The 21,567-nt window shown below is 31.1% G+C and overlaps 1 protein-coding gene across 5 annotated transcripts in view; it reads left to right on the forward strand.

Moving 5' to 3' along the window:
• LOC140452616 (monocarboxylate transporter 14-like) overlaps positions 1-21,567 on the forward strand; it is a 165,795-nt gene that overhangs the window by 88,431 nt on the left and 55,797 nt on the right. The window contains exon 1 of one of the 5 annotated variants that reach the window (XM_072546947.1): positions 17,217-17,379. The exons of the other annotated variants lie outside the window; for them this stretch is intronic. Within the exon in view, the coding sequence (XP_072403048.1) occupies positions 17,377-17,379 (3 nt within the window). The 5' untranslated portion in view covers positions 17,217-17,376. Of the gene's footprint in view, positions 1-17,216; positions 17,380-21,567 lie in introns of those variants that run through there. 5 annotated transcript variants of the gene reach the window in all.

Raw genomic sequence — 21,567 nt, forward strand, 5'->3', positions numbered from 1 at the left:
CTTATGTATAAAATATTTAATCTTCATTTATACAAATTGTTTTAGAGTTTCTCCAATCTCTTTCATGACTATTTATCTCGTCTTTTATGCCAATTAAACTTGTATTATAGGTTTCATTCCTTTATATATAATATGTTGGCTTTGATGGTTGAACTTTTCAGAATGTTTAGGAAATTAATAAATGGTTAATGCTCTTTTCGGGCATCGAAGTATTGAAAACCATAAAATGTCCCCTCCTATACATTGCTTTTAACTAAGATCTTTCTCTAAAGGTTACATAGTATATCATTATCTGATTAAACATCAAAGAAATACTTAGTTTACACAAGTTTAAAATGATTTTAATTATAAAAAAAATAACTGCTTTTTACAGTGCAGACTGCAGTTACTATTTCAATTTTTTCAATAGCAAAAATTTGTAAAGGATTATTATTTCAAATTAAATATTAATGAAACTAAGACCGGAGCTGTACAAATAATATTCTTTTAAGAAATAACGATATCCGGAGATGAGGAGTTCAAACGGAACAATAAAGAAATCAGTGTAATACTTTAAGGGGGTGGGATAGGGTTTATTTTAAATATTTTTAAGATTGTTTTTTGAAAAATTGTTTAATATACATTTTTATGACATTAGAACATTACAGTATAGGATTTCAAGAGTATTATTTCAAACTTTGATACGAAAATATTAAAAATTGAGAAATTGAGAAAAATTGAGAAACAAGAAAATGGCAGCTAATTTTCCAAGATGAAAAAAAAAATAGTTAGTTTGCGGTGCTCATCGTTACTTATAACTGGATCATATGTTGACAAACAAACAAAAAAATTTCGTTAGATTATGAGTTTGTCTATGCCGCAACGTCGAGATCTTCATTTTATCGTTGTTTCAAATTTTAGAAGTAAAAAAAGACGAATTTTTTTAATTTTTGGTTTTTTTTAGTTTGACTAATTTGATATTATTAAATTAATTATAACAACAAAATGAAAGATCGATTAAGCAGTTTTTAAGATACAGTGAACACTGACTTGAAAAAAAAAAGCTTATTTGTTTTCGATACTCACACAGTATCGTCTATTCTAGGCCCATCCATAGCGACGTGCTGCCTGCTAAAATATCTAGAGCATCTTTTTGCTCCTGCTTTCGACGAACTTTGCCTTTTTTGTTGCATCTGCAGCCATTTTATCCGCTCTAGTAATTCCATTGTTATCTGCCGTGAGTGCATAATTATAAGAACTTAACACTGTACTTATTGCAATTTCTATGTGAGTGCTCACTTACTTTACTTACTCATTTTACTCACTCACCTCACTTACTCACCTCACTCAACTTACTCATTTCTAAATGCCTATAACTCCATCAAGTTTGCTCCGATCATGCTGAAATTTTAACAGGATACTTTTGAAGAGTTATACCATCGAATAAAAAAAAACGCAAAAAAATAACCTATCCTAAACCGTTGAAGAATTGTATCCAACTGGAAAATCACATTGTTTTTCTTTAATTATAGACTAGAAAATACTTTAATGTCCTTAAGCACTTTCTATGTTGTTTACTTTTCTTTTAATATAAAAAATTGTATTATAGAACACTACGTTTTAGCATGAGTAAGATGTAATAGACTAGGAATCTAGTGACCATTTTTTATGAGATCAAAGTATGAATCTGTCCCATTCACTGTTAATTTTTTGCAATTAAATGTTTGTTGATGTTTGTAACATTTATGAATATTTCGTTAACCGTAAAAGTGCTTACATGCGATTCACCTTTTAATGCCAGTAAATGTACTTTTTTCATCCAAGTAATACATATATAACTAGGTAAATAATTTGTTTTAAAAAACCGGCAAATTGTTTTGTAAAGTTGCACCATTCTGTTCTCTCTGCACCGAATTGAATTTGTATATGTTACTATATACACACTATAACATTTCTTGCTTACGTTCACATTTCGAAAGCTGCTAGTTGTATTATGTTATGTTAATTCTGGGTCCATATTTTAATTTGCATACGACTTTATGAATGGGTAGCGATCATCCAGTGATGAGTCAGTCTCTTCATTTAATAAAAGATTAATTATCTCTTTTCTATTTTTTTAACTGCTTTGGAATATGTGCGAATTTATTTATGTTTGTTTGATCTTTCTGTGCTTGCAGTCCATGTTCATTGTTCTCTTTGGTTACACCGGTTAACGTGTTTATTTCAAGATTTCAAGATCCTTATATTAGAAGAAGTTACTCAAACCTATTGTCAATTAATTTGTAGCTGCATCAATTGTTATCTGTGTTATTACAGAATTATTTTCCAAAAGTTAACTAAGTGAACTATTGAAGATATTGCAAAAAAAAGAAAAAAGGGGAACAATAATAATAATAATAATTTATTCATCCTGAAAGATCAATTAAATGATATAGGTCGAGTCGAGTAAAAAATGTAAATATTTATAAAACATCACAATTTAAGAATTAAAAGATGAAAAGTACATAGGATTAATTATTTACAATACCCAGATATTCACTTACACTGTAGAAAAAATTATTATATTAGGTTAGGTGCCCGTTGTACCTATAATAGACTTACATCCTTAACATGCTTAATATATTTATTGATTAGATCGGAATTAGCTTTTTATGCCAGTAAATGTATTGTTTTCATTTAGCTTTCAACTTATTTAACAAATAGATATTTTATTTGTAGAGTTTGAACAAAATATATTGGAAAATGTTGCTGACTTGAATATTCTCTAAACTTCGCCTGTGAGGTTGTAAGGCTTAGAAATCAAGGTGACTCAGTTTTATTACACAAAATTAAAAAAGCAATCAATTTAATAAACGAAGGCAGGAAATCTATTTATGTATATTATGTTCGGTTTATAGCGTTCTGTGACTTTCGGTTACCAGTCTCCATTCACGTATATCGGCCCAGCCTCTTGGCTCGAGCTTGTTCTATGCTGCTTTTAATTTCTATGGTTGGATCGTAAATGACATTGATATTACTTCCGAGATACACTAGTTCTGTCCAGTACGACATCACCTACTTTTATACCGTCATCCTGTATATAGTTTTGTTTGCTAACTATCATACATTTAGTTTTCTTAACGTTGAGTTTTAATCCATACTGGTCACAGGTTTGTTTTATTTTGTTCATTAGATTTTGAAGGTCTTTTGAATAATATCTTTGTTGGCTCTATTAGGGCTTCCTTAAATATTGCTTCTGAATACAAGTTATAGAGTAAAGGCAATAGTATACAGCCTTGTCTCACTCCTATTTTTATATTTATTTCATCCGACAGTTCTTGTTCAAGTTTTATTCTTGCCACTTGATGCTAGTATAGATCTGTAATTATTCATACATTTTTATCATCCAATTCAGTATTTCTAGCATTTTGTTATGTCGGACCGTGTCAAAAGCTTTTTCAAAATCGATTACACAGATGTATACATTTTGGTTGATATCTCTGCATCTCTGGATCAGAACTTGGATACTGAACAAGGCTTTTCTAGTACCCAAGCCAGTCATAAATCCGCATTGAGTATTGCTAATTCTCTCATCTAATATCATGTATATTCTGCTATGTATTACTCGCAGGAATATCTTCAAAACGTGACTCATCAGACTTATTGTCCTATAATCACTGAATGTCTTTACACTATATTTCTTTGGTATTGTGACAAATGTCGACTTAAGCCAATCAGTTAGTCATATTCCAGTATCATAAATTCTGTTAAAGAGATCACACAGTGCTTTAATTCCATTTTCTCCAAAAAAACTGTAATATATCAGCACTTACTTCGTCAGGGTTAAGGGATTTTCCATATTTGGCCGTTTGTATTGCCCATGTAACCTCACTTTCTGATATAGATGGACCTGTTATGGCAATCGGTGAATAATGCTCTACCCTTTCATCTTTAAGTAACTCAGAAATGTAGTTTTTCGATTATTTTAACTGTTCATTGATATCTAATATTCTGTGTCCGTTTTTGTCTTATAAACTTTGAAATAGTTGTTTCCGTTTGATTCCGGCGATCTCTTTTAATTTCTTGTGCAGATAAAATGTGTCGTATATCTTTTCATAGTGTTCAATTTCATTACATTCTTTACTATGAAATTGTGTTTTTACATGTCTTATCTTCTGCCTGATTATTGCCTGGATCCCCTTGTATTCGGTTTTATCTTTATTTCTGATTTCCCTTCTTTGGTTCATAAGTCTCAGTATTTCTTGTGTCATCCACCCTTGTTTTCTTTATGTTTTGACTGCACGTAATTTTGTTCCTTGAACGGTCTTTAGTATATCTTTATTTCTCATGCAGTTTTCCTCAGTAATTTCATCTTTGCTTGATGTCATTTTTGTTTTTGGTTCTAATACACTTTTTATTTCTTATTTTAAGGTATTATTTGACAAGCGTTTTATCATTTAACAAGCGTTGGTGTTGCATTTTTAAAAAGTTCAGCAGGGATTTCTTCTGGTCCATATATTGCCTCTTTTATTTTTTGTGGCAAGTTTGGCAGTTAGCTCATCTACGTTTACTTTAGATCTATGGATTTGGTATCTTCTGGCTGTTTGTTAAAGATATTCAAGTCTGGACTCTTGTAGTTCTTTTCTCTCTCTGCAAGGTATTTCGTGTGAATCTCTTAGCCTCCGAAGACTTGCTTCTACGTAGACCTGATTCCACTTCCTTGCATTTCGATCAGGAAATCTATTTTAAATGTTTATTTTTTAAAAAAGTTGCTTGAGGGACAATTTAGCGTGAGCCTGTGTGCATGTTTATTCTTTTTTGTATCATCATCAATACTGTTCTCAAATGTAATTAAAATAAAATGTCTGCTATAATTTTAAGAAGAGTATACTAAACTGTTTTTCCTTATGAAATCAATTTGGCGGCTATAAGCGTATAAAGAAGCTCCAAAATAAACAAGAAGTAAGCTCTATAATACAATACAAATCTTTCAAAACGTACCTCGTATGTATTAATAAAAATTTCACAACTATGAAGAATTTATCTTATTAAAAACGTTCTTAGTGTTTATTTTACAAAGTTTTGTTATGAAGTCATGATCTTTGAACCATTTCTCATACATTTTTTTAAACTAATGGTTTTTTAGATACGGTGCTATTTCTGAAACAGAAACAACCAATGTTTCTACAATAATGTGGAACAAAATATTATGTAATTTATCAAAATAATAATTTTCGAAAGTGTTTTATTTTTAGTTTCCCATAATCGAAAATTTCTTAATATTTTTTTCTTTTTACACTTTTTTCATACTTCGCTTAATCTTCTTCTTATTTTCTCCTCATTATTTTTCTTATTTTCTTCCTTTCTCTTCTTACCTTTTTTCTCTTTTTATTCCATTTCTTTTTCACTTCTGATTTTCTGACTAGCTGATTGAACAAATCTGTCGGTAAAAGTGTTAATTTTGGCGTGGTCATATTTATTGGAAGGTAGGTAGTCAATTGTCTTAGTTTTTGAAATATTTAAACATAACAGTTTACTGCTAGTGTTTTTTTTATTATTTAGTAATAATAATAATAAAGTATGGCATGAAGATTTGATATTAGCTCAAAACATTTTTAGACTTTTATTTATCTGAAAGACACTTTAGAATTAGAATTTAATAAGAAAACACCTATTCAGATATACTAAAAATTAGAGCAGAAGTTCAGCAAGGTAGCGTGTTGGGCCCGGTCCTTTATTTGCTATACAGATGCGACATACCTGTATTAATACATAATACAATTGCTGCCTTCGCTGACGATACTGCAATTTTAGTGGTAGACGATATTATCGAAGAGACAATAAACAAACTACAAACAGCAGCAAAAATACATTCCTGGACAAAAAAAAAATGGACAATTAGGCTGAACGAAAATAAATCTGTCTACGTTTACTTTACCAATAAAAAGATACAAAATATACCAGTTACAATTAATGGTAACCAAGTACTATATGCAATTACGGCAAAACATTTAGATATAACATTAGATGCACAATTACGCTGAAAAGTTCATGTTAAAAAAAAAGGTAAGAACTTGGCATAAGATGCAAAAAAATGTATTGGATGCTTGGAAGAAAGTCTTCTCTATCTATATACAACAAGCTTTTACTTTATAAACGAATACTACGACTTATTTGGACTTTGGACCTGGTAACCAACTCTGGGGGTGTGCCAAGAAAAGTAATATAAGAATAATTCAGAAATTTCAGAATAAAGTATTAAGAAACATTGGGTTTCATGAGGAACAGTGCGTGAGGAACAGTGAGTTCCATAAGGACCTGGGTACCGAAACTGTGAAAAACGGCTGAATATCATGAAAAACGACTCCATAGATATGTGAATAATGAAGCAATCCAGCTCCTAGACAACACAGGACTAAGTAGAAGATTGAAGAGGATAAAGCCCTTCGAAATAGTGACAATGAAAAAGAAGAGCATGGTGCTTGTGCGCGTGGTGCATGTTAACATTAGTTCGTTAATTATCAGATTAGATTAACAGAACACCATAGGATGAACCCTTGATTTCAAGCAACTCTAGTAATTTAGGATAGGTGAAAATTGCTCATTGGTCATTTATGATGAGATTGTAAACGTAAATAATAAAAAAAAAATAATATTTGTCAATAACATTGTTTTAATATCGTAAAATGTACAAAACACCATATAAAGAATGAAAATATGTTGAATATACAGTGACTGGAAAGCGGAGCTAAATATGAATAATAATAAAATTAATTTCATTACAAATTTAAGGAAAACCTGTTATATCGTATAAAAAAGCAAACTTTTACTTCAGGGCCAAATATTTAATTAATGCAGATTTCGAAGGCTAATCAACATTTTTGTAAATAAAAATATTTTAGAGTGAGATATATGGTCTATATGCACAGAATAGTAGAGTACGTTTCAACGAAAGAAGTAACAGAGTAGGCAAACTGCAGAATGGAGAACTGATGAATACACACACAGGTGATTAAAGCTTCAAACAATAAGACATCCAACAGATGATGTTTTAACACCTATGTGGTAATAATGTTCCAAAAAGAAAAAGTTTTATACTTATTATCGGATTGTTATAATACAACAAGAATTGGCCAATTATGACGATGATGCCTGTCAATTTTTAAAGAATAACAAAATATTTCTATAAAAATAAACCAAATTTTGTCTTGATTATGGTTACTAAATAGTTAAAAATAGAAAATATGAACAATTTTTGCGTAAAACATATATCTGATTAGAAAGCGAAACTTCTAAAAATATTTCATCAGTACAAATTGATAAGTAATTCTTTAATTACAATTTTATCGCTAAACTTTGCCGATATAAACCATTAGCAAAGTTTGACGCATTCCAGATATTAATTTTACTTACATTTCTCAAAAGTAATACAAAATTTAACTTTCGAGGACTTAAAAAGAAACAGAGACAGAATCATAACAAGTACATAGCAACACATGTGGACTATTGATATAAAAAAATATTTTGATAAGGTAGGGTCTTTTGTTAGTTTTTCTATTAACTCACTTTCTTCTTTATCGCTTTTGCCAGCCACCAGTAATTATATCCATAGTTGTTCCCTTTGTACATAATTCCGTAAATTTTTTCTTCGTGTCTCTTATGGACTACTCATTTTGTTTCGTGGTATTTGCGAATTTAATGCGAGTAGCTAATATTGCTGCTCTGCTCTCTTATGGAGTGACCTATCGATTTTTGTTTGCTTCTTGTAATCGTTTTTTATATGAATTCTTCTCCTGTTAGTGTCCATAGATTTACGTTGCTAAACCTTTTTGGCTATAATATATGGATTTTGTTTGTTTTTTTTTTTAGTATATTTAGCTTTGTCCTAACGGTTGTTGTCCTTACCAATATCTTATTTTGAATATTATATGATTTTTTGCTAAGCCCGTTCTTCTTTGTTAATCATATGCTGTCATCATGCTTCATAGGTAACAAATTTCATTCAAGTTTTCAGTGGTTTTTCATGTACGGTTATGGTGATGTTTGCATGTTTGCAGCTCTGTTTTGGCGAATTGTTTCCAGTTTGGTCTACTGAAGAAAGGGAAATATTTTTAGTAGCACATTTCTGTAATAATGAGAGGAAAATTTTGAAGGTTACATTGCTATGTTTATATACCTAACTTTGTTTAAATTGAACTTTTAAAAATGAAAGATAAAATACAAACGTGGAACTGGACGAAATATATTATCACCGAATTTATCGAAATGTATAAAAATAAACTACGTTTATGGAAAGCTACAGATAAAATGTACTTAAACAAAAACCTAAAGTATTATTACTAATATATATATATATATATATATATATATATATATATATATATATATATATATATATATATATGTATATATATATATGTATATGTATATATATATATATATATATATATATATATATATATATATATGTATATGTATATATATATATATATATATATATATATGTATATGTATATATATATATATATATATATATATATATAATTATGAATATGTCGTGATAGTATGACAGAACAATTATATAAAAATTTTTATTCTCGACGAATGCAGTCTATTTACTTTTTCAAGACATTTCATCTCGTAGTTACAAATTAATTCCATTCACTTTGATGAACGTGAACATTTTAAAAGCATAACATTTAAACATAATATAATTTTTACACCACACTAACTAACAATAGCACTAACTAAACAATAAAATAATTATTCAATGTGAATTGAGCGTCACTAACAAGTCGTTTTGAAAACGACATTTTGTACTTGTTTTCTTCTTAAGGTCGATTCTCACTATACGTTCCGTTTACTTTCCATACCCGTTCCATATACCTCCCATTATTTTAACCACAATTCTCAGTAGACGTCGCGTTTACTTACAATAAGTTTGGTTTTTCTCAATGAACTTTAAAGTAGAGTGGAAACAACTTCCACGTTCAGTTGTGTAGACAAAAATGACTTTTTCTGAGTCATCCAGTATCACAGTTGCTAAGATTTTGCATTATACACATAAACAAACAAATAATTTAAAATTTACTTACCAATAGTAATAGCTGACCAAATATTGTCTTTAAATGAATTATCGCTATATTTTTTATTTTCAAAATCATACAAGGCAATATTTTACCTGACAAGTTCTATCAATTTTTCGTCATTCATATTTTTATCTTAACAACCTAGACCCTAGACTGAACCGCGATGTAATAATATTCGCACTATCCATACCGTACCCGACACGTCGCAGCTTGTCACAGAAAAATACGTGGCCGGTAATCTTGAACGCGAGGCTTCGAGAATGGTAGGTAAACGGAACGGAAAGTGGGCATATAATATATGATTTGTGTTTAATAATATTTTATGTAAATGGAAAGCCACGGATATGGAAAGTAAACGGAACGTATAGTGAGAATCGACCTTTAATGTGCCATACCAAAATTTAGCAGTAGGCAACTGTGCGTCCATAGTATGCCCTATTTGTAAGGTTTATTCGTCTTTTAATTTCTTCGCTTGTTTTATTGGTAGAAGTCACTAGCGAGCAAAGGTATGTGAAGCTGTCAACACGTCCCAAGATATGACTTATAGTAAACTCACGCATTGATTGGTATAGTACTATTTTCTTGACACTGTTATATGCGACTTTGAAGTCGACGAATAGGTGATGGGTTTCAATGTTAAATTCAAATGTTTTCTCGAGGATCTGTCCGACATGAATGGGTGTAAATCCGAGCTTTTATTAGTTTTGAATGATGTATAGACAGATTACGACTTCGTGGTTTGTGTATATCTGTGTTGCGTAATGTTGTATTGGTAATTCTATTTTTTTTTCACTCTCTTTTGTGCATGTAGAGTATTATAATTTGATAAAATATCTGCCAGTGTATGTATGTGATGTTTTGTATCTTGGGGCGACTTCCATGTGTAAAGCGTCTACTGTAACTATTTGGGCTTGTATCACTGTCATTGCTATCTGCCAATGCGACGTTTCAAATCAGCCATCATTATGGATCTTGTTATGATTAGTTTCTATTTTTCATATAAATATTCTACTTCTTGTTTATATTTAGCTGTAACACCATAATGCTAACATACAAGGGGAAAAGTTTAAGACGATGAGGAAAATATTTTCTATAATGATGACCACTTTGTTCTAACGTTAAAAGTCTTAATAATATATTATATTATTCCTTAATATGACAGCTTCCATTTCAAGGTCAACAAATTTCACTTATACCCAAAATGTTACTATTAATTCTGTATTGCTTTATGATTACTTATTTTCAAAAACAATATAATTTGTTAAAGCTTTATATGCAAACTTAGTTTTCTATTGCCCTATAAAATACAAGTGAAAACAAAAACTCTCAAGTACCACTTTTCTTTCACCAATAAAGATTATAAAGACGAAGTAAAGTTTTAATTATAAGCCATTGGGTCAAGTTTAAGACAGCGAGATATTTGCTTTAACATTCCTATTGTGGGCTTCAAAGTATTTATTCGTGACACAATTGCAACACATATGTTATTTTTAATCACATTGACTTTTTGCTCGTTTGTCGTCTGAATATAAAATATTTTATTTCTGTCGTCTACAATTACCATCTGCGTTCAATAGACTGTTCACAATCGATGGTTTGTTGTCCGACACGAGGATATTATAATTTATTTTAAATGGATATACAGTATACACTGTGTTTTTTTTATTATTTCCTTTAATGTTTTTTTCTTTTCGAGAGATTAATCCTTTGATAGATATTTAACGGTTTTATTAAGATTTCGTAGAGATAAAAATTGTCCGTTGATGATTTTCATGGTAGTCTTACTCCTCGTCAGTCCATTCAAAAATTATTCTTCTTCTAAATGTGCCTATCTTCTAGAGATGTTGGCGACCACACTGACCCATCCTATTCTATTCACAGCAGCTCGAAATAGATCAGTTGACGTTAGACCAGTCCACTTCCTAAGATTGGTCAGCCAGGATATACGTATACGTCCAGGGCCTCTCTTACCCTCAATCTTGACTTGTAGAATCAACTGTAGAAATCGGTAGTGTTTTCTTAGCATCTGGAGAATGGTTATGTTACTTGTGTGATGTATATATGAGACCCTCAACATACGTCGGCACCACCATATTTGAAATGCCTCTAATCGTTTTATGGCATCTTCTGTAAGACTCCAACTTTCTACTCAATAGAGGAGGACACTAAAGACGTAATATCTAAGAATTCTTATGCGTATATTGATACTTAAAGATAAGTTACAGAGAATCTTCCTAAGGCTGTTAAAAGAGCTTCTGGCTTTTTCAATACGAGTTTTCATTTTGTAGCTGTGATCCCAAGTATCCTTAATATTGCAGCCCAAATACCATATTTTTCCACTCTTTCTAACGGTGTATCGCCTATTGTAATTTGGGCGTTTATGTTGGTGTTCTTACTAATGATCATTATTTTTGTCTTCTTGCAATTTAGTTTCAAGCCGTATTTGTTACATGCTTCTACAACGTTATCGATCATCCTTTGGAGTCCCTGCGCACTATCTGCCAGCAACACTGTATCGTCTGCATATCTAATATTGTTTATAAGTTGGCCATTTACAGCAATCCCATCTTCTGATTCGTCCAAAGCCTTTCTAAAGATGTTTTCAGAGTATTTGTTAAATAATGCCGATGACAATAGTTGCATTCTACCATCCATTTTTTTCTCTTGAGAATTACAATTCCGTGTAGTAGGGCTAATTTGGGTTTATATATCTGAGTGAATTATTCCAGCCAATCTGCTCAGCTACCAGGCTACCGTCTGCTTCAATCTCTTCCCATAGTCACTTTTTTTCAAAGTATATTAATGAAAGATCCTAAGACTCTGTTTCCACCTTTTATGGAATAAATTTCAATCATAAACATGAGACAGAATGAGTTTAGCTAAAATCCATCACTTGGTATATTCATTTGTCTACCTTTCGTTTGCAAATCAGAGGATTCCTGGATGTAACCATTCAGGTTGTGTTTTTGGTGGAATTACCATGTTGAACTTTTTTACAATCCTTAAGGTTGAAAATTAGTATTCCTGTATTAGTATACGGATTCCAGGATTTTTCTTTCAATTCTGTGAATATTTTTCGCTTGAAGATGCCATCAGTCCAGAATCTTTTGGATTTAAATATTGTTAATTTTTATTTGAATTGCTTGTTTGAAAATGCATGATACCTCAATTTTTATTAAAGAATATTAAAACGGTAGTATCTATATCTTCTTGTCTTCTGACAAACTTCGAATACAATACAATGCTTTTACTTTACTATAGATAAATAGAAACAGATTTTAACAGTTGGGCAAAGTATTTCGGTGAATTATTAAACGATAAAGGCCAAACAGGAACAGAAATACAACCACAAATACAAAATACAGAACAACAACAATCACAAGAACCGACAGAGAAAGAGGTAACAGAAGTAATAAGAGAAATAATAAATAATAAAAGTGTAGGAGATAGCGAAGTGCCATCTGAAATATTAAAAGTAGGAGGAGATATACTGCAGCAAAAAAGATATCTCAAATTATTATAAAAATCTGGGAAAACGAAAAAGTGCCACAGCAATAGAACACAGCACTCATCTGTCCAATTCAGAAGAAAGGTGATAAAATTGTCTGTGAAAATTACAGAGGAATCGCACTACTACTCGTAGAAGTAGTATATAAAATATTAGCCAAAATTATAAGAAGTAAAATAAAAACCTACGAAACAGAGATAATAGGAGAATGCCAGGCTGGTTTCAAACAGGAAAGAACAACTACCGATCAAATTTTGTGCTAAACTCTGCGCTGTTTCTTATTCTAGTTGACAGAATTTGCAGAGATCATCATCTGCTAATCTAATCAGCTTCAGTGCCCTGTTAGCAGACCTACTATGGCTTTGATTGTTTTCCTGTCTTTGCTTATTACGTCCGCTGTAGATTTTGGTAAATGTTCTAGAACGAATGTTTGTCCTCACGAAAGTGTATCTATTCCTGTCTTGGGATGGGTACACTTTCCTTCAAGTAAAATTTTGATAGGAGGAAACACTATGCCCTATGCTATCTAATCCAATCAAGGATGAAGTCATAAACAGCGTCCATAAATAAAGAGGATACAGAATGAGGAACAACGAAATTAAAATTCTCTGTTACGCATACCAAGCAATGTTGATAGACCAAAATGAAGATAACCTTCAAATACTAGGTCACAAAATAAATACAAGAGCAAAATAAATGCCGATTTTAACTCAAAAAACTAGAACAATAGTAATCAGTAAAGAACCAGGAAGCACACTGAGAGACCGAATGAGAAACGAGATTAGAACCTACAGGATACAGGGTATAAACGAGTGGACACTAAAAATAGAGTGGAACAATCACATCAGTAGAATAGCGGACACAAGAGTCGTTAAAATGGCATGGGACAAATCAACAAGAAGTGGTAGAAGAAGTATCGGCCGAGCGCGCAAGAGATGGAGTGAAAATCTTCCAAAGAGGTAACAACCCGCCAATGGACAAGCAAAATTGCTTATATAAAAGAAGAAGAAGTTATTATTTTCTCTTTTTTAATATTTCAAAAAGGGTAAGAGTATTTTGCATTAAAAAAACTACCTTACCTTCACTTGTAATAATCTTTATCATATCTTAACTGATGTTTGGGTGCAATTATTACCAATTACTCATGTATTGTAGTTCAAATAAAATAATCGTGTATTTTTAGTATTTCTATGTTAATCTTGTAGATTATGATTCTACGTCATCGTCCCCCAAACAGTTTATTTATTTACATAAAGCCTAATTTTGACATTGGAGTGAAAAAGTTGTTTTAAACTTTTTTATCAACTGAGAAGTATGCCATAAAATGCCATAAAAGGATAATAAATCACTAATCTATGTGTATTAATACTAACTAATTCGATAATCAACACGTGCAACATGTTCTGTGGAGCCCGTTTATTGTGATGAAAAGTTTTTTTTAACATGCAATAACCAAATTTATAACACAGAAAGATATATTATCTTAGTTTTCACATGTTTACTAAATACATTTATCATAAACATACTCAACTCCAGATTAGTTCAAATCTATTTAGAAACCAAAAGAAAAACAAGTTTGGCCAACATAATCATTTATTTAGAAGTCAGTTAGGTATTCAAACCGTATAGATAGTAGAGACATTGTCCAAGATACCACATACAAATGCTTCAATGAGAGTCTGTAATGGAACAACCAGTTCAAATGGACAATGACTAAACAGCCAAAATAAATACAAAATGCTTTATTCAGTGGAGACGAGTCTTGTCACAGCTCCTTAGTTCAGGGAGATAGTTTTTCTCAAGACATCGCAAAAGTCATGGATTCGACGAGTTTTTCCGGTAATATATACTTATAGTAAGCAAATCTATTCGATACGTGTTTGCCATAAATTTCAGCGTGGTTATTTAATTATTAATAATTTATTAGTTCAAACCTTCACCTTCAAAAACCTTCAAAATGGCGTATTATAAAAATTTTAAAATTAATATGTTACTCCAAAAACAGTAAAATCGTTAATTACTTTTAAAGATTAAAAAAGTAACTTTTTTAAACGACTAGGTAACGATTAGGGGACGGTTAGGTAAAAAGTAGTGATTTTTTTTTTTAATTCGAAGCTACTTTTTTATTATAATTAAGAAGCGAAATTGGTCTCATTTTAAACACAATGAATAATGACGTAAAGTTTCATTATACAAATTTTAAAAAAGATTAAAATTAAACAGTGTTCTCTGGTAGTGCTAAAAAAATGAGGCTGAAATGAAGATGTCGGACCATGTGGAGAAGGAAATTAAAAATGCAAACGTTCAAAATATGGAAAACAACTTTAAAATGCTTTATATGATATGTAGTTTTTTATGGATGTGAAATTTGGACTATAAACGTTGATATCATGAATAAAATCGAGGCATTTGAAATTCGGCTATTCAAGTAATACTCAATATACCATAAACCAGAATCAGAAACGAAGACATTCGTAGAAGAATAGGATATCAACGATTTCTATTAAATAGCATCAAGAGACGTAAACCAGAAAATTTTGGACATATAATCAGGAGACCAAGATATAGAGGTCGAGTTTCTTCAACTAATTTACAATGATAAATTTGAAGGAAAGAAATGAAGAGGACGGAAAAAACTCTCCTGGTTGAGAAATTTGTGACATTGGACATGTTTAACAGTAAACCAATTGCTACGCGTAGCCTTCTTGGCAAATCAGTCAGGAACTGATTGATTTTACCAAGATGAAATGGAAATCAAATGTGTTACTCCTAAAGAAGTTCACAACGAGATAAATGAAAATATTATTGCTAGAAAAGAGCCTTAATTCGATCTAATAACAGCAGAAATAATAAAACAGCTTCTAAAAAAATGTAGAGAATACTTTATTTAGATTTAAGCTTGTGCCGATTTACTGGAAAGTTGCGCGAAGGTCATAATGATAGACAAGCCAGGTAAACCGCCAAATGAAGTTTCATCGTACAGACCTATATCTCTTTCCTATACTATCGAAACTATTTGAAACACTACTGCTAAAAAGATTAAAACCAATTGTAGACGAAAGGAAACATCATACCCCCTCTTAGTTTGATTTCAGTGAAAGTCATTCGACTTTGGATCAAATACATAAAATAACTAATTTAAAAGAAAGGGCACTGGAACAAAAGAGAATTTTTTTAGCCATCTTTGTCGATATTGCTTACGCTTTCGATAAAGTATGGCATAGGGCCTCATTCACAAACTAAAAAAAGTACTATCCAAACAATACTCCAAATTATTAGAATCTTATATTGTAAACAGATTTTTCAGATAGGAGGATATTCTGGACTGAAAGAAATCAAAGCATCGCAAGGTAGTGTACTGGGATCGCTACTCTATATATTATACGCTAATGATATTCCCGACCTGACCAAGATATTATAGGCACTGACGATCAAGCTATTCTATCAGTTGGAGAAGACCATAAAGAAGCTGCAAGAAAATGGCAGATCTTGATGAATAAACTTAATCATTGGAAGACAAAAATGGAAAATTGACTGTGTTGGAAAGTTCACATAAAAAAAAAGTAAAAAGAACTCAAAATAAAATTTAGAAAGATGAACTGGATGCTTGGAAGAAATTCTAAACTATCCATTGATAACAAACTACTGATTTACAAACAAACACCAAGACCAGTGTGAGCATAGTAAAATTTCAGCAGACATAAACAAGCTCTACTTCAACATGTAAATATCGAGGCCACTCAACTCGAGGCAATACAGATATAGAAAGAAAGCCCAAGAGCTCAAAACCCTTCGATTTAGTAAAATGAAAATAGTTCGCGTAAAAGCAGAGCATTTAACTAAAGAAGCAATTTGTAAACTGCTCATTAATCTTCTTGATCAAATAGTTGTACCCTCAAGTTGTTGGTATAATAAAAAAAATGTCTTATGAAAAATGATCATTTTTCATTTAAAAAATGTAAAAATGTAATGTTTGCCCGCCCCTTTATCCGGCACTGCGTAGCCCAAGACCGAGATCAATATAAGAATAATATAAGCCTGGCATTCACCGACAGTAATTAATTAATTAGTTAATTACTATTATTTTTTAAATCAAATCGCTTTGTGTTTTTCTTTTTCCTTTGTCGCGATCAATAGTTTGTGGCAATTCTCTAGATTACGTACTCCAATGAAATTTCAATTTTTCTCATTCTTCTTTATCTCTTTAGGACAATTCTTAACACTGATCCCAGCAACAATCTATTTGGTTTTAACTTTCTCTTTATTTTGTTATAATGCAAGCCAAACTCTTCAGTCTCCTAGAAATTATTAAATTATATATGATCAAAAATTATTATCTTTTGGTTACCACCAATTTTTATTGCTTAAGTAATGGTAACTACAAGCATCAATTAATTTACTTAAGTGACAGTCAAAAATGAAAACAAATTTTTATTGTTAATATAAGCTGATATTTTTTAACCTCCAAACGGTTTGGTGTCCACGTTTTTAAAACAGTGTCAATATCATTCGTTTCCAATTCGATACTAATTCCATGATGACGGGTGACAGTGTAAGTAACTATATAGGAGTATACCGATAATAGTATTTGTTAAAATTTGCGTACACAAACAATCGGATTTTCGTAATAAAAAAAACATCTGCATTCAAAGCATTATCTAGGTCATTTCTTATCAGTGTATCCGATGTGACTTAAGTTATACGAACAGTTTGTGTTTCATACGTTTTTATAGAACGGTTATTTTTTGAAATTTTAAATGGTTCCCCCTATGAACCCCTTTTTAACGAACAAACAGTTTTTTTGCCGTAGAATTGTTTTTAATGGTATGTACATTGTTAATTATTATTTCATAACACATGATATTTGATTTTCGATGAAAAATGGACAGGAAGTTTAGCGTACATTTTGTTTTAGGAAGTCATATTTTAATTTTCAGCTACTTATATAAAATATTTCGGTACATGTAGACATACAAATATATATGTTAAAATGTTGATTAAAATAAAACCATAAATGCGCAAAGATTTATAAATATTAGCGCCTTTGTAATTTTATTTTTTTTTTATCAACATTTTAACAAATTAAAAGCACTAATTAAAATTTAGCAAACACTTTCTTTCAACTTTTCCCTTGTTGCATCTATTAGTACTTTTTCAAAATATTTTTATTTATTGCTGTTATTGTAAGTTAAGAAATTGATCAAACTAAATGAACTTTAATACAATTATATATAGTTGTTACTATAGTTATCCGGTATGTACGGATGTATTGAACTCATTATCTTGTAATGTACCTATTCCTTTTTTTTTCTTTAGACCCCTTTATCTCAATGTTTGTATGTCGCTTTGTGTTAATAAGTTAATTTATATGTTAAATAATATGATAATATGTAGCTTTCCAAAAGTATTATGTGGATTTTTTTATTGGCGTGTTAGTCTTATTTCTTTCCCAAATTTACCAGTTCAAAAATAAATAAACTTCAACGTGGATATAATTACAGTTATATAGTTACAGTTTTAAAAATGGCAACGAATTTGGCGCGAGTCGTGACAACTTTTTGACACTTCGCTTGATTTTAATATGGATATCTAGTTGATGTTTTTTTTTTCGTTTTAATCGCTATATCTTGGTTAGATACATACCATGGAGCTTTATTTATCATACGGAGAATTTTGGATTAGAATGTTTGAAATATCCTCCTATTTTAGAGTTTACTACAGCCCCATAGTTCTATTCCATATGCCCAAACTGGTATAAGTATAGCTTTGTACAGAAACAGTTTATTTTCAAGAGATAACTGAGACCTTTCGTTAAATAGCAAGTTCATATTTTTTAGTTTACGATCTAGTTGTTTCCGTTTAGTTTTAATGTGCGTTGTCCATGTAAGTTTTTCATCCAGATGCAATCCCAAGTATTTGACAACTGGTTTTATAGGAATGGGAGTATTATTAATATAAATTTGTGGACATGTAGATTTTCTTGTTGTAAAAGTAATTTGTACTGATTTGCTAGCATTTATACTGATCTTCCATCGCTTAAGCCAGTTTTTTAATTGGACTAAATGATTTTGTACTTTTCGTGATGCTACATTAGGGTCGATATTCACTGCCAAGATTCCCGTGTCATCGGCAAAAGTAGATAAGAAGGTATCATTGCTGGTTGGAACGTCTGCTGTAAATATCAGATACAGAAATGGGCCCAAAACGCTACCCTGAGGTACGCCAGATTGTATGATGTGGTAATTTGAATAGCTGTCTTCAATTTTGACTTGGAAGTAACGGTCAGTAAGATACGATTTTAGTATAAAGTATAGTTGGTCTGTTAGATGTAATTTCAGTTTGTAAAGGAGACATTTATGCCATACTCTATCAAATATCTGTTGTATATCTAGAAACACTCCAGCGCAAAACCTTTTCTCTTCGAGGGTTGTTTTAATTATATTTACTATTCTGTGGCATTGTTGGATGGTTGAGTGTTCACGTCTAAATACGAATTGGTGTTGTGGTATAATTTCGTTTATGGGAATAACTTGCTCGATTTTATGTAATAGTAGCCTTTCAAATACTTTCGACGTTATTGGAAGTAGGCTTATAGGACGATATGAATTTGCTTGCGTTGCGTGCTTTCCAGGTTTAGGAATCATAGTAACTTGAGTAAATTTCCGTTGTATTGGAAAGTACCGAAGACGTAGTATGCTGTTGTATATTATTGTTAATAACACCATTGCCTTTCTCGGTAGCTTCTGAAGTAATTCTCCTGTTATCAAATCATAGCCAGGAGCATTCTCAGGATTTAACATTTTTATTTGTTGTCGAACCTCTGTCGGAGTAAATATTGTCAGAGGAAGATATAGTTGACATGGAGTTTCGAGGTACATTCTTATATCACCATCTTCATCATTATTAGTATCTGGTGCTGCGAATACAGTTGCAAGATGCTCTTCGACTACTGTTGTTTTTTCTGCGTTTGTGCGGGCCCAGGTCATATCTGTTTTTCTTAAAGGTGAATTTGTTATTGTCGGTGGTTTAAATTTTTTAGTAGCTTTCCATATAGAGTAGTTTTCATGTAAGAGGGTTTTCTTGCACACTTCTTTGGCGCTGTAGTGTTGCTTCCCATCCTGTTGTTTGTAAAACTGTTGTTAAATAGTCTTCTACTTTCTCTACATCTTGGTTTTCTTTTATCCTAATATCTAGTCTAATCTTTGTATTTACAGAATTTTGGAAAACGTCCTAGTTTGTTTCTTTAGCTGTGAGTTTGGGTAGTGGTGTTCTCCATATTATGTGTGTACTTAAAGTTATTGTTATTGTACTGTGATTTGATGTTAAATCGAAGTTTGACTCTATTGCACTATGGATGTCAGCTATCCCTTTTGTTACAGCAACATCTACCAAATCTGAGATTTTGTTGGAATCCGTAGGCCAGTATGTGGGTTCTCCCGTTGATAAGTATCATAAGTTATTTTGTTGGATGATATTCATTAATGCTCAACGTGGTGTGTTTGACATTCCAGTTTCCTGCTACTATGAATTTGGATCAAAGAGTTTGTATGAAATCATGATACTCTTCGCTTGAAATTGGATGTCTAGGTGGGCTGTAGTCTGATGATACACGATGAGAGAGGTGTTTGTTTCGTTTTTAATGATTGCTGCTTGGATTTGTTTTGTAATATAAGGTTGGACTGCCTAGTGTTTAATTTATTCTTCTGCTATTTTATTTTATATCATCTGACTTAGCCTGTGTTCAATTGAACTTGTGTAAACTTTAAGCGTCACCGGAAATAAACATATGACTATGAAATTAAGTGATCGAAATTGGTCTTTTATGTATGGGGGAGATCAGGTTGTTTTCCCACTCCACTGTATTCTTTTAATCTGTAGTCTATCACGGTGATCTTGCGCATTTTAACACATCTTCTATTTCTTCCGTATTTATCTCTTCAGGTATTTGGTCTTCTTCATTCGTTCTTATTCTTCAGTGTTTATAAATTTAATTTGGTTTAATAATATTTACCTATGTAGTAAGCTTTCCATATTTTTAAGATATCTTTTTTTAATTCAATTTTAATGTTCATGATTGCCCCTTTTTCCTTGATAACCAGAACAGAATTGTCTGTTATGCGTTATGCATTTTTCTTTTATCTGATTTCAGAATTCTCACCAGATTTTCTCTTTGGCTGTTTTTATTTGCTTTTTTACAATATTTTCAATTTTTATGCACTGTTCTATATCTTGTTAGTTTTTCGTGTTATTATGATTTTTCCAACCCATTTCTTTTCCACTGTCATTTGTTGTCCTCTAGGTTTTCAGTAAGTTATAACTAAGTCAGTCTTATATAATTGCCTTTTATAATATGTACTTATCTCTACTTCTAAATGGCTTTTAAGACTTAAATAATAAATATTGTGTTCCTCTTTTATAATATAGAATGTAAGATTTAGATGTACCTACACTACTTAAAATTTTTGTTTCAAAAATTTTGTTTTCCGGTTTTTTCAGTTAGTAATTGTATATTGTAATTATGTACAAATATTGTAGCTGCACAAAAATAAAAAATTGTTCCCTTCCTTAAATGTAACATTTAATAATACTTAACTGTTTCAAAATAAATATAAAATGTTACTAACCTACTGACAAGACATTAAAAGACAATGCATACTAATAACCAAGAATTTGTAAAAATACAGACCTTGAAATTTTAGGAATGTTGTTTTACCTACCGGTTAGTCTACATAATAAAAATAACGCATATATTAACTACAAGTTCCGTATTATTGGTAAAATGTGTAATTATATGTTGTAGTTGTAATGTTATTCATAACGTAACAACAGTTAAATGAGTCTGAATGCGTATACCTACGTGTGTCTATCCGAGACACCAATCAGAAATTTTCCTTCAGTACAAACAATTATTACATAATTTAATGAGTACTTTTGGATGATTAAATTAGAAATTGTAACAACAGTTTTGGCTATGTGCATTTACATATTTAGAATAAGTTGTACGAAGAATTA

Source organism: Diabrotica undecimpunctata, chromosome 1 (genome assembly GCF_040954645.1).
Source record: "Diabrotica undecimpunctata isolate CICGRU chromosome 1, icDiaUnde3, whole genome shotgun sequence".
In the NCBI taxonomy this organism is placed as follows: domain Eukaryota; kingdom Metazoa; phylum Arthropoda; class Insecta; order Coleoptera; family Chrysomelidae; genus Diabrotica; species Diabrotica undecimpunctata.